General features: G+C 50.3%; 1 protein-coding gene across 1 annotated transcript in view; it reads right to left on the reverse strand.

The window, feature by feature from the left end:
* Positions 1-12,169, reverse strand: part of LOC137308850 (tectonic-3-like) — a 96,484-nt gene that overhangs the window by 21,011 nt on the left and 63,304 nt on the right. The window contains exons 10-11 of the mRNA XM_067977303.1: positions 9,885-9,976; positions 6,397-6,498 (exon numbers count right to left, since the gene is read on the reverse strand). Coding sequence (XP_067833404.1) covers positions 6,397-6,498; positions 9,885-9,976 — 194 coding nt within the window. The remainder of the gene's footprint in view (positions 1-6,396; positions 6,499-9,884; positions 9,977-12,169) is intronic.

The raw sequence follows: 12,169 nt of genomic DNA on the forward strand, positions 1-12,169 counted from the left end.
CCAGACAAACCATCCTATCTCTGGGATCGAGCCGTGTATTAATTCAATCCCAGACAAACCGCCCTATCCCTGGGATCGAGCCGTGTATTAATTGAATCCCAGACAAACCGCCCTATCTCTGGGATCGAGCTGTGTATTAATTGAATCCCAGACAAACCGCCCTATCTCTGGGATCGAGCTGTGTATTAATTCAATCCCAGACAAACCGCCCTATCCCTGGGATCGAGCCGTGTATTAATTGAATCCCAGACAAACCGCCCTATCTCTGGGATCGAGCTGTGTATTAATTCAATCCCAGACAAACCGCCCTATCTCTGGGATCGAGCCGTGTATTAATTGAATCCCAGACAAACCGCCCTATCTCTGGGATCGAGCTGTGTATTAATTGAATCCCAGACAAACCGCCCTATCTCTGGGATCGAGCTGTGTATTAATTGAATCCCAGACAAACCGTCCTATCCCTGGGATCGAGCCGTGTATTAATTCAATCCTAGACAAACCGCCCTATCCTTGGGATCGAGCCGTGTATTAATTCAATCCCAGACAAACCGTCCTATCCCTGGGATCGAGCCGTGTATTAATTCAATCCCAGACAAACCGTCCTATCCCTGGGATCCAGCCGTGTATTAATTCAATCCCAGACAAACCGTCCTATCCCTGGGATCGAGCTGTGTATTAATTCAATCCCAGACAAACCGTCCTATCCCTGGGATCGAGCCGTGTATTAATTCAATCCTCGACAAACCGCCCTATCTCTGGGATCGAGCTGTGTATTAATTCAATCCTAGACAAACCATCCTATCCCTGGGATCGAGCCGTGTATTAATTCAATCCCAGACAAACCGTCCTATCCCTGGGATCGAGCTGTGTATTAATTCAATCCTAGACAAACCGTCCTATCCCTGGGATCGAGCCGTGTATTAATTCAATCCCAGACAAACCATCCTATCCCTGGGATCGAGCTGTGTATTAATTCAATCCCAGACAAACCGTCCGATCCCTGGGATCGAGCTGTGTATTAATTCAATCCTAGACAAACCATCCTATCTCTGGGATCGAGCCGTGTATTAATTCAATCCCAGACAAACCTTCCTATCCCTGGGATCGAGCTGTGTATTAATTCAATCCCAGACAAACCATCCTATCCCTGGGATCGAGCTGTGTATTAATTCAATCCCAGACAAACCATCCTATCCCTGGGATCCAGCCGTGTATTAATTCAATCCCAGACAAACCGTCCTATCCCTGGGATCCAGCCGTGTATTAATTCAATCCCAGATAAACCGTCCTATCCCTGGGATCGAGCTGTGTATTAATTCAATCCCAGACAAACCATCCTATCCCTGGGATCCAGCCGTGTATTAATTCAATCCCAGACAAACCGTCCTATCCCTGGGATCCAGCCGTGTATTAATTCAATCCCAGACAAACCGTCCTATCCCTGGGATCGAGCTGTGTATTAATTCAATCCCAGACAAACCATCCTATCCCTGGGATTGAGCTGTGTATTAATTCAATCCCAGACAAACCATCCTATCCCTGGGATCCAGCCGTGTATTAATTCAATCCGAGACAAACCGTCCTATCCCTGGGATCGAGCCGTGTATTAATTCAATCCCAGACAAACCGCCCTTTCCCTGGGATCGAGCCGTGTATTAATTGAAGCCCAGACAAACCGCCCTTTCCCTGGGATCGAGCCGTGTATTAATTGAAGCCCAGACAAACCGCCCTATCTCTGGGATCGAGCCGTGTATTAATTCAATCCCAGACAAACCGCCCTATCTCTGGGATCGAGCCGTGTATTAATTCAATCCCAGACAAACCGCCCTATCTCTGGGATCGAGCCGTGTATTAATTGAATCCCAGACAAACCGCCCTATCTCTGGGATCGAGCTGTGTATTAATTGAATCCCAGACAAACCGCCCTATCTCTGGGATCGAGCTGTGTATGAATTGAATCCCAGACAAACCGCCCTATCTCTGGGATCGAGCTGTGTATTAATTGAATCCCAGACAAACCGCCCTATATCTGGGATCGAGCCGTGTATTAATTCAATCCCAGACAAACCGCCCTATCTCTGGGATCGAGCTGTGTATTAATTGAATCGCAGACAAACCGCCCTATCTCTGGGATCGAGCTGTGTATTAATTCAATCCCAGACAAACCGCCCTATCTCTGGGATCGAGCTGTGTATTCATTGAATCCCAGACAAACCGCCCTATCTCTGGGATCGAGCTGTGTATTAATTGAATCCCAGACAAACCGTCCTATCTCTGGGATCGAGCTGTGTATTAATTCAATCCCAGACAAACCGCCCTATCTCTGGGATCGAGCCGTGTATTAATTGAATCCCAGACAAACCGCCCTATCTCTGGGATCGAGCTGTGTATTAATTGAATCCCAGACAAACCGCCCTATCTCTGGGATCGAGCCGTGTATTAATTCAATCCCAGACAAACCATCCTATCCCTGGGATCGAGCTGTGTATTAATTCAATCCCAGACAAACCGCCCTATCTCTGGGATCGAGCCGTGTATTAATTGAATCCCAGACAAACCGCCCTATCTCTGGGATCGAGCCGTGTATTAATTCAATCCCAGACAAACCGCCCTATCTCTGGGATCGAGCCGTGTATTAATTGAATCCCAGACAAACCGTCCTATCTCTGGGATCGAGCCGTGTATTAATTCAATCCCAGACAAACCGCCCTATCTCTGGGATCGAGCCGTGTATTAATTCAATCCCAGACAAACCATCCTATCCCTGGGATCGAGCTGTGTATTAATTTAATCCCAGACAAACCGCCCTATCTCTGGGATCGAGCCGTGTATTAATTCAATCCCAGACAAACCATCCTATCCCTGGGATCGAGCTGTGTATTAATTCAATCCCAGACAAACCATCCTATCTCTGGGATCGAGCCGTGTATTAATTCAATCCCAGACAAACCGCCCTATCCCTGGGATCGAGCCGTGTATTAATTGAATCCCAGACAAACCGCCCTATCTCTGGGATCGAGCTGTGTATTAATTCAATCCCAGACAAACCGCCCTATCTCTGGGATCGAGCTGTGTATTCATTGAATCCCAGACAAACCGCCCTATCTCTGGGATCGAGCTGTGTATTAATTGAATCCCAGACAAACCGTCCTATCTCTGGGATCGAGCTGTGTATTAATTCAATCCCAGACAAACCGCCCTATCTCTGGGATCGAGCCGTGTATTAATTGAATCCCAGACAAACCGCCCTATCTCTGGGATCGAGCTGTGTATTAATTCAATCCCAGACAAACCGCCCTATCCCTGGGATCGAGCTGTGTCTTAATTCAATCCCAGACAAACCGTCCTTTCCCTGGGATCGAGCTGTGTATTAATTCAATACCAGACAAACCGTCCTATCTCTGGGATCGAGCTGTGTATTAATTCAATCCCAGACAAACCGCCCTATCCCTGGGATCGAGCAGTGTATTAATTGAATCCCAGACAAACCGTCCTTTCCCTGGGATCGAGCTGTGTATTAATTGAATCCCAGACAAACCGCCCTATCCCTGGGATCGAGCTGTGTATTAATTGAATCCCAGACAAACCGCCCTTTCCCTGGGATCGAGCTGTGTATTAATTGAATCCCAGACAAACCATCCTCTCCCTGGGATCGAGCCGTGTATTAATTGAATCCCAGACAAACCGCCCTTTCCCTGGGATCGAGCTGTGTTTTAATTGAATCCCAGACAAACCGCCCTATCCCTGGGATCGAGCCGTGTATTAATTCAATCCCAGACAAACCGCCCTATCCCTGGGATCGAGCCGTGTATTAATTCAATCCCAGACAAACCGCCCTATCCCTGGGATCGAGCCGTGTATTAATTCAATCCCAGACAAACCGCCCTATCCCTGGGATCGAGCCGTGTATTAATTCAATCCCAGACAAACCGCCCTATCCCTGGGATCGAGCCGTGTATTAATTCAATCCCAGACAAACCGCCCTATCTCTGGGATCGAGCTGTGTATTAATTCAATCCCAGACAAACCGTCCTATCCCTGGGATCGAGCCGTGTATTAATTCAATCCCAGACAAACCGCCCTATCTCTGGGATCGAGCCGTGTATTAATTGAATCCCAGACAAACCGCCCTATCCCTGGGATCGAGCCGTGTATTAATTCAATCCCAGACAAACCGCCCTATCCCTGGGATCGAGCCGTGTATTAATTCAATCCCAGACAAACCGCCCTATCCCTGGGATCGAGCCGTGTATTAATTGAATCCCAGACAAACCGCCCTATCTCTGGGATCGAGCCGTGTATTAATTCAATCCCAGACAAACCGCCCTATCTCTGGGATCGAGCCGTGTATTAATTCAATCCCAGACAAACCGCCCTATCTCTGGGATCGAGCCGTGTATTAATTCAATCCCAGACAAACCGCCCTATCTCTGGGATCGAGCCGTGTATTAATTCAATCCCAGACAAACCGCCCTATCTCTGGGATCGAGCCGTGTATTAATTCAATCCCAGACAAACCGCCCTATCTCTGGGATCGAGCCGTGTATTAATTCAATCCCAGACAAACCGTCCTATCTCTGGGATCGAGCCGTGTATTAATTCAATCCCAGACAAACCGTCCTATCCCTGGGATCGAGCCGTGTATTAATTCAATCCCAGACAAACCGCCCTATCTCTGGGATCGAGCCGTGTATTAATTGAATCCCAGACAAACCGCCCTATCTCTGGGATCGAGCCGTGTATTAATTCAATCCCAGACAAACCGCCCTATCTCTGGGATCGAGCCGTGTATTAATTCAATCCCAGACAAACCGCCCTATCTCTGGGATCGAGCCGTGTATTAATTCAATCCCAGACAAACCGCCCTATCCCTGGGATCGAGCCGTGTATTAATTCAATCCCAGACAAACCGTCCTATCTCTGGGATCGAGCCGTGTATTAATTCAATCCCAGACAAACCGCCCTATCTCTGGGATCGAGCTGTGTATTAATTCAATCCCAGACAAACCGCCCTATCTCTGGGATCGAGCCGTGTATTAATTGAATCCCAGACAAACCGCCCTATCTCTGGGATCGAGCCGTGTATTAATTGAATCCCAGACAAACCGCCCTATCTCTGGGATCGAGCTGTGTATTAATTCAATCCCAGACAAACCGTCCTATCCCTGGGATCGAGCCGTGTATTAATTCAATCCCAGACAAACCGTCCTATCCCTGGGATCGAGCCGTGTATTAATTCAATCCCAGACAAACCGTCCTATCCCTGGGATCGAGCCGTGTATTAATTCAATCCCAGACAAACCGCCCTATCCCTGGGATCGAGCTGTGTATTAATTCAATCCCAGAGATCGAGTGGTTTCGGTGCCGCTATGGAACTGGGTGAAGAGCTCCCCATCCCACCGCTGTCTCGCTGTGACCTGGGTGTCCTGTGTTTTAAATTTGTAAAAGTTGCTTAGTGCCCTTAAGACTGTCTGTAGTTTGTAATTTGAGAGTGTCCGTGGTTTGAGAGGGGCCTCTTGCATATTTTACCATGGAAGTTATGTGTGTCTCTCACTCAGTGTCCGTTTTTTTGGGAGTGTCCATTTATCCAGGTTGCACTACCATGAGCGGTCAGAGGACACCATTCACCAGGCCCCGATCAGTTCTGTGTTTGTGACTATCAGTGATGTCAATCCCAGTGCGTGCTTGGTTTGTATCAGCGTGTTGCTGAATGAAGATTATTGATCAGATGTCTCTCTATCTCGAGTCCACATGCCTGCATTAAAGAAATGGATGTGGGCAAGGGTAAGGAGAGTTGTGGGGAGGGGACACACAAGGTGAAACTCTTAGCTTGCGGTCCAGGTGGGAAACAATAGGATGAAGGATGATACGATCTACAAAGAGAGTTTTGTTACTGGAACATCTGTGATGAAGCAAAGGGATTGGGGCGAGCTCGTTCAGGTCGTTATCCACCAGGTGCCGAGGAACCAATGGTCAGAAAAGTTATGTTTCGCAGGCCAAAGGGCCTGGCGTATTTGTTATTTTATCGGTTAGGAGGATGGTACAACCTGCGATTCCTTGTAATCGTTAGTACTCTACTCATTTCATTTGGTTCATTGATTTATACTTGGCCCCGATTCACTTAAGTGTTCGGAAGATCGGAAAAAGGCACACATGAGATTATGATATCCATTTCACGTAACAAAGAGATCTCATTGCTACGGCCCCCTGGTAATGCTGCTGTAGGAGGAGGTATTGGGCACTGAACGTAAACTGCTGGTCGTAAGGGAAGCCAGATCTGCTTCATGGTAAACGCTGAATGCAGGGTGCAGAGTCGGAAATTCTGACACTGCCAGACAGGTCAGCGGGTATCAGCGGAATCTTCCTTCAAGCTCCCGGCTGAAATGTGATCCTCACCTGTACGAGCAGCCCGCCCTCATGTTCTGCCGGAACAGCACGCTGTTTCTACCCGTCCTGGAGCAGGATCCATCGCCAGCACTCTTGAGGACAGTCAGGCTGGTACAACAAATGGTCAAGGACCTCAACGAGGGTTCAAACCTTCCAGACGTCTAGACAGTCTGCAACCAGAGTCTACCCTCCCCATAACCCCCACAGGAGGACCTGGGTCATGTGACTGAGCAGCTCACTGATGCAGCCTGGGGGACGCAGCGGGGGGCCGACCCGGCCCAGTGTCCGGGGGTTACAGTGGGGAATGACCCGGCCCAGTGTCCGGGGGTTACAGTGGGGAATGACCCGGCCCAGTGTCCGGGGGTTACAGTGGGGAATGACCCGGCCCAGTGTCCGGGTGTTACAGTGGGGAATGACACGGCCCAGTGTCCGGGGATTGAGACCATACAATGGCAACATGTTCCCGTAAAGGTCAAGGGTGGTTCCAAGAACTTCAGGGAACCTTGGATGTCAGGGGATATACGAGAATGGATTAGGAAAAAAAGGAGGGCTTTTGGCAGATACAAAAGGCTAAAGACGGAGGAAGCCCTAGAGGAGTACAAAAAGTGCAGGGGGGTACTTAAAAAAGAAATTAGGAGATCAAGGAGGGGCCATGAAATAACACTGGCGAGCAAAATAAAGGAAAATCCTAAGATGTTTTATAAGTATATTAAGGGTAAGAGGATGACTAGGGAAAAAATAGGGCCCATTAGGGACAAAAATGGCAATCTGTGTGTGGAGCCGGCAGATGTAGGAGGGGTTCTAAATGAATTTTTTGCATCTGTTTTCACTATGGAGAAGGACGATGTAGACATAGAAATACGGCAGGGGGACTGTGATATACTCGAACATATTAACATCGAGCGGGAGGAGGTATTGGCGGTTTTAGCAGGCCTAAAAATGGATAAATCCCCAGGCCCGGACGAAATGTATCCCAGCCTACTGTGTGAGGCAAAGGAGGAGATTGCGGGGGCTCTGACACATATATTCAGAACCTCTCTGGCCACAGGGGATGTGCCAGAGGACTGGAGAACCGCTAATGTAATACCATTATTCAAGAAGGGGAGTAGGGAAAAACCGGGGAACTACAGGCCAGTGAGCCTAACATCAGTGGTAGGAAAATTATTGGAAAAAATTCTGAAGGACAAAATTAGTCTCCACTTGGAGAAGCAAGGATTAATCAGGGATAGTCAACATGGCTTTGTCAAGGGAAGATCATGTCTGACTAATTTGATTGAATTTTTTGAGGGGGTGACGAGGCGTGTGGATGAGGGTAACGCAGTGGATGTGGTATACATGGATTTCAGTAAGGCCTTCGATAAAGTCCCCCACAGGAGACTGGTCAAGAAGGTACGAGCCCATGGAATCCAGGGTGCCTTGGCACTTTGGATACAAAACTGGCTTAGTGGCAGAAGGCAGAGGGTGATGGTCGAAGGTTGTTTTTGTGACTGGAAGCCTGTGGCCAGTGGGGTACCACAGGGATCGGTGCTGGGTCCCTTGCTGTTTGTGGTCTACATTAATGACTTGGATATGAATGTAAAAGGTACGATCAGTAAGTTCGCTGATGATACAAAAATTGGTAGGGTGGTAAATAGCGAGGAGGATAGCCTCAGTCTGCAGGACGATATAGATGAGTTGGTCAGATGGGCGGAACAGTGGCAAATGGAATTTAACCCGGAAAAGTGCGAGGTGATGCACTTTGGAGGGACTAACAAGGCAAGGGAATACACAATGAATGGGAGGACCCTAGGCAAGACAGAGGGTCAGAAGGATCTTGGTGTGCAAGTTCACAGATCCCTGAAGGCGGCGGAACAGGTAGATAAGGTGGTAAAGAAGGCATATGGGATACTTGCCTTTATTAGCCGAGGCATAGAATATAAGAGCAAGGAGGTTATGCTGGAGCTGTATAAAACACTGGTTAGGCCACAGCTGGAGTACTGTGTGCAGTTCTGGTCGCCACACTACAGGAAGGATGTGATCGCTTTGGAGAGGGTGCAGAGGAGATTCACCAGGATGTTACCAGGGCTGGAGCGCTTCAGCTATGAAGAGAGACTGGGAAGATTGGGTTTGTTTTCCTTGGAGCAGAGGAGGCTGAGGGGGGACATGATTGAGGTGTACAAAATTATGAGGGGCACAGATAGGATGGATACTAAGGAGCTTTTTCCCTTCGTTGAGGGTACTATAACAAGGGGACATAGATTCAAGGTAAAAGGCGGGAGGTTTAGAGGGGATTTGAGAAAGAACTTTTTCACCCAGAGGGTGGTTGGAGTCTGGAACTCTGCCTGAGAGGGTTGTGGAGGCAGGAACCCTCACAACATTCAAGAAGCATTTGGATGAGCACTTGAAATGCCATAGCATACAAGGCTACGGACCAAATGCTGGAATATGGGATTAGAGTAGTCAGGGCTGATGGCCGGCGCAGACACGATGGGCCGAAGGGCCTCTATCCGTGCTGTATAACTCTATGACACGGCCCAGTGTCCGGGGGTTACAGTGGGCAATGACACGGCCCAGTGTCCGGGGGTTACAGTGGGCAATGACACGGCCCAGTGTCCGGGGGTTACAGTGGGCAATGACACGGCCCAGTGTCCGGGGGTTACAGTGGGCAATGACACGGCCCAGTGTCCGGGGGTTACAGTGGGCAATGACACGGCCCAGTGTCCGGGGGTTACAGTGGGCAATGACACGGCCCAGTGTCCGGGGGTTACAGTGGGCAATGACACGGCCCAGTGTCCGGGGGTTACAGTGGGGAATGACACGGCCCAGTGTCCGGGGGTTACAGTGGGGAATGACACGGCCCAGTGTCCGGGGGTTACAGTGGGGAATGACCCGGCCCAGTGTCCGGGGGTTACAGTGGGGAATGACCCGGCCCAGTGTCCGGGGGTTGCAGTGGGCAATGACCCGGCCCAGTGTCCGGGGGTTACAGTGGGCAATGACCCGGCCCAGTGTCCGGGGGTTACAGTGGGCAATGACCCGGCCCAGTGTCCGGGGGTTACAGTGGGGAATGACACGGCCCAGTGTCCGGGGGTTACAGTGGGGAATGACACGGCCCAGTGTCCGGGGGTTACAGTGGGGAATGACCCGGCCCAGTGTCCGGGGGTTACAGTGGGGAATGACCCGGCCCAGTGTCCGGGGGTTACAGTGGGGAATGACCCGGCCCAGTGTCCGGGGGTTACAGTGGGGAATGACACGGCCCAGTGTCCGGGGGTTACAGTGGGCAATGACACGGCCCAGTGTCCGGGGGTTACAGTGGGCAATGACACGGCCCAGTGTCCGGGGGTTACAGTGGGCAATGACCCGGCCCAGTGTCCGGGGGTTACAGTGGGCAATGACACGGCCCAGTGTCCGGGGGTTACAGTGGGCAATGACCCGGCCCAGTTCCCAGCTCCCCACGGCCAATATTAGGAGTCTTCCCTCCGGCACAGCCCAATCCCAAACAACCCGGTGTGGAAGGATATGCAGCAACCTCACCGCTAAAGGCCAGGACTGGCGCTCCCAACAGGTAACCAGCGTTCCCGCTCCGTCTCTTTGCTCTGACCATCGTTGGGTTCTGGGCACAAGTGGAAAACAAGGCATTTGAGTTACTTGGGACAGGAGGGACCCGTACCGACCGGGCGGCCAGGAGGGACCCGCACCGACCGGGCGGCCAGGAGGGACCCGTACATACAGTACCATACTGTAACGAGTGACCCATACTGGCTGTATCATACTATAAGGAGTGAACCGTGCAGACTGTAGTGTAAGGAGAGACGCTTACACAAAGGAGAGACCCGTACAGAAAGGAGTGACCCTTAAGGAAAGAGGACATTGATTTAAGCTGAATGGTGGAAGGATTGGAGGGGACATGAGGAAAAACCTTTTTTTACCCAGAGGGTGGTGGATGTATGAAATTCGTTGCCCGAATTGGTGGTGGAGGCAGGGACCCTCAACTCTTTAAAAGTACCTGGACCTGCACCTAAAGTGCTGTAAGCTGCAGGGCTACGGACCGGGTGCTGGAAGGTGGGATTAGAATGGGCACCTAGTTGTTCTTCAAGCATGAGCGGCCCCTTTCTGTGCTGTATCTTTTCTATGGTTCTATCAGTCAAAACCCAAAAGGTGATTCCCAGCTCCAAAGGAGTGAGCTTACACATGGTCAAAGATGATTATCTCTCTTCCCCCAGGACAAAGCAATGAGATTGCCACCTTAAAGGCCCGCTCCCTCGCCCACCTTAAAGGCCCGCTCCCTCGCCCACCTTAAAGGCCCGCTCCCTCGCCCGCCCACCTTAAAGGCCCGCTCCCTCGCCCGCCCACCTTAAAGGCCCGCTCCCTCGCCCGCCCACCTTAAAGGCCCGCTCCCTCGCCCGCCCACCTTAAAGGCCCGCTCCCTCGCCCACCTTAAAGGCCCGCTCCCTCGCCCGCCCACCTTAAAGGCCCGCTCCCTCGCCCGCCCACCTTAAAGGCCCGCTCCCTCGCCCGCCCACCTTAAAGGCCCGCTCCCTCGCCCACCTTAAAGGCCCGCTCCCTCGCCCGCCCACCTTAAAGGCCCGCTCCCTCGCCCGCCCACCTTAAAGGCCCGCTCCCTCGCCCGCCCACCTTAAAGGCCCGCTCCCTCGCCCGCCCACCTTAAAGGCCCGCTCCCTCGCCCGCCCACCTTAAAGGCCCGCTCCCTCGCCCGCCCACCTTAAAGGCCCGCTCCCTCGCCCACCTTAAAGGCCCGCTCCCTCGCCCACCTTAAAGGCCCGCTCCCTCGCCCACCTTAAAGGCCCGCTCCCTCGCCCATTGGCGCACTGTATCTGCTATGTGTTCTAACTACAGGGAGCAGGCTATTCCAGATCTGGTGATGGTCTAAGGAATAATTAATGACGTTACTGTAAAGGAGCCTCTAGGTAGCAGTGATCACAATATAATTGAATTTCGCATTCAGTTTGAGGGAGAGAAGAGTAGGTCTAAAGCTTGGGTTTAAACTTAAATAAGGGTAATTATGAGGGCATGAAGACAGAGCTGGCTAAAGTGAACTGGGAAATTAGGTGAAGGGATAGTTCAGTAGAGATGCAGTGGCAGACATTTAATTAGATATTTAATAACAATCCGCAAAGTCACATTCCAGTGAGAAAGAAAGACTCCAGGGGAAGGACGTACCATCCGTGGCTAACTAAGAAAGTTAAAGATAGTATCAGATTGAAAGAAAAAGCATACAATTCCGTGAAGATTAGTGGCAGGTCAGAAGATTGGACAGAATATAAAAAACAGCAAAGAATGACGAAAAGAATAATAATGAGCGAGAAATTGAAGTCCGAGAGAAAGCTAGCTAGAAATTTAAAAACAGATAATAAGAGTTTCTACAGGTATTTAAGAAGGAAAAGAGTAAGTAAAGTGAGCATTGATTCTCTAGAGAGTGAGTCTGGGGAATTAATAATGGAGAATAAGGAAATGGTGGATGAATTGAACAGATATTTTGCGTCCGTCTTCACTGTAGAAGATACAAATAACATGCCAGAAATAATTGTGAATCAAGAGGTGAAAGGGAGGGAGGAAATTAAAACATTTACAATCACCAGGGAACTGAAAGCTGACAAGTCCCCAGGTCCTGACTGACTTCATCCTCGGGTCTTAAAAGAAGTGGCTGCAGAGATAGTAGATGCATTGGTATTAATTTTCCAAAATTCCCCAGATTCTGGAAGGGTCCCATCAGATTGGAAAATAGCGAATGTAACTCCTCTATTCAAGAATGGAGGGAGACAGAATGCAGGAAACTACAGGCCAG

This window comes from Heptranchias perlo, unplaced genomic scaffold, assembly GCF_035084215.1.
Source record: "Heptranchias perlo isolate sHepPer1 unplaced genomic scaffold, sHepPer1.hap1 HAP1_SCAFFOLD_141, whole genome shotgun sequence".
In the NCBI taxonomy this organism is placed as follows: domain Eukaryota; kingdom Metazoa; phylum Chordata; class Chondrichthyes; order Hexanchiformes; family Hexanchidae; genus Heptranchias; species Heptranchias perlo.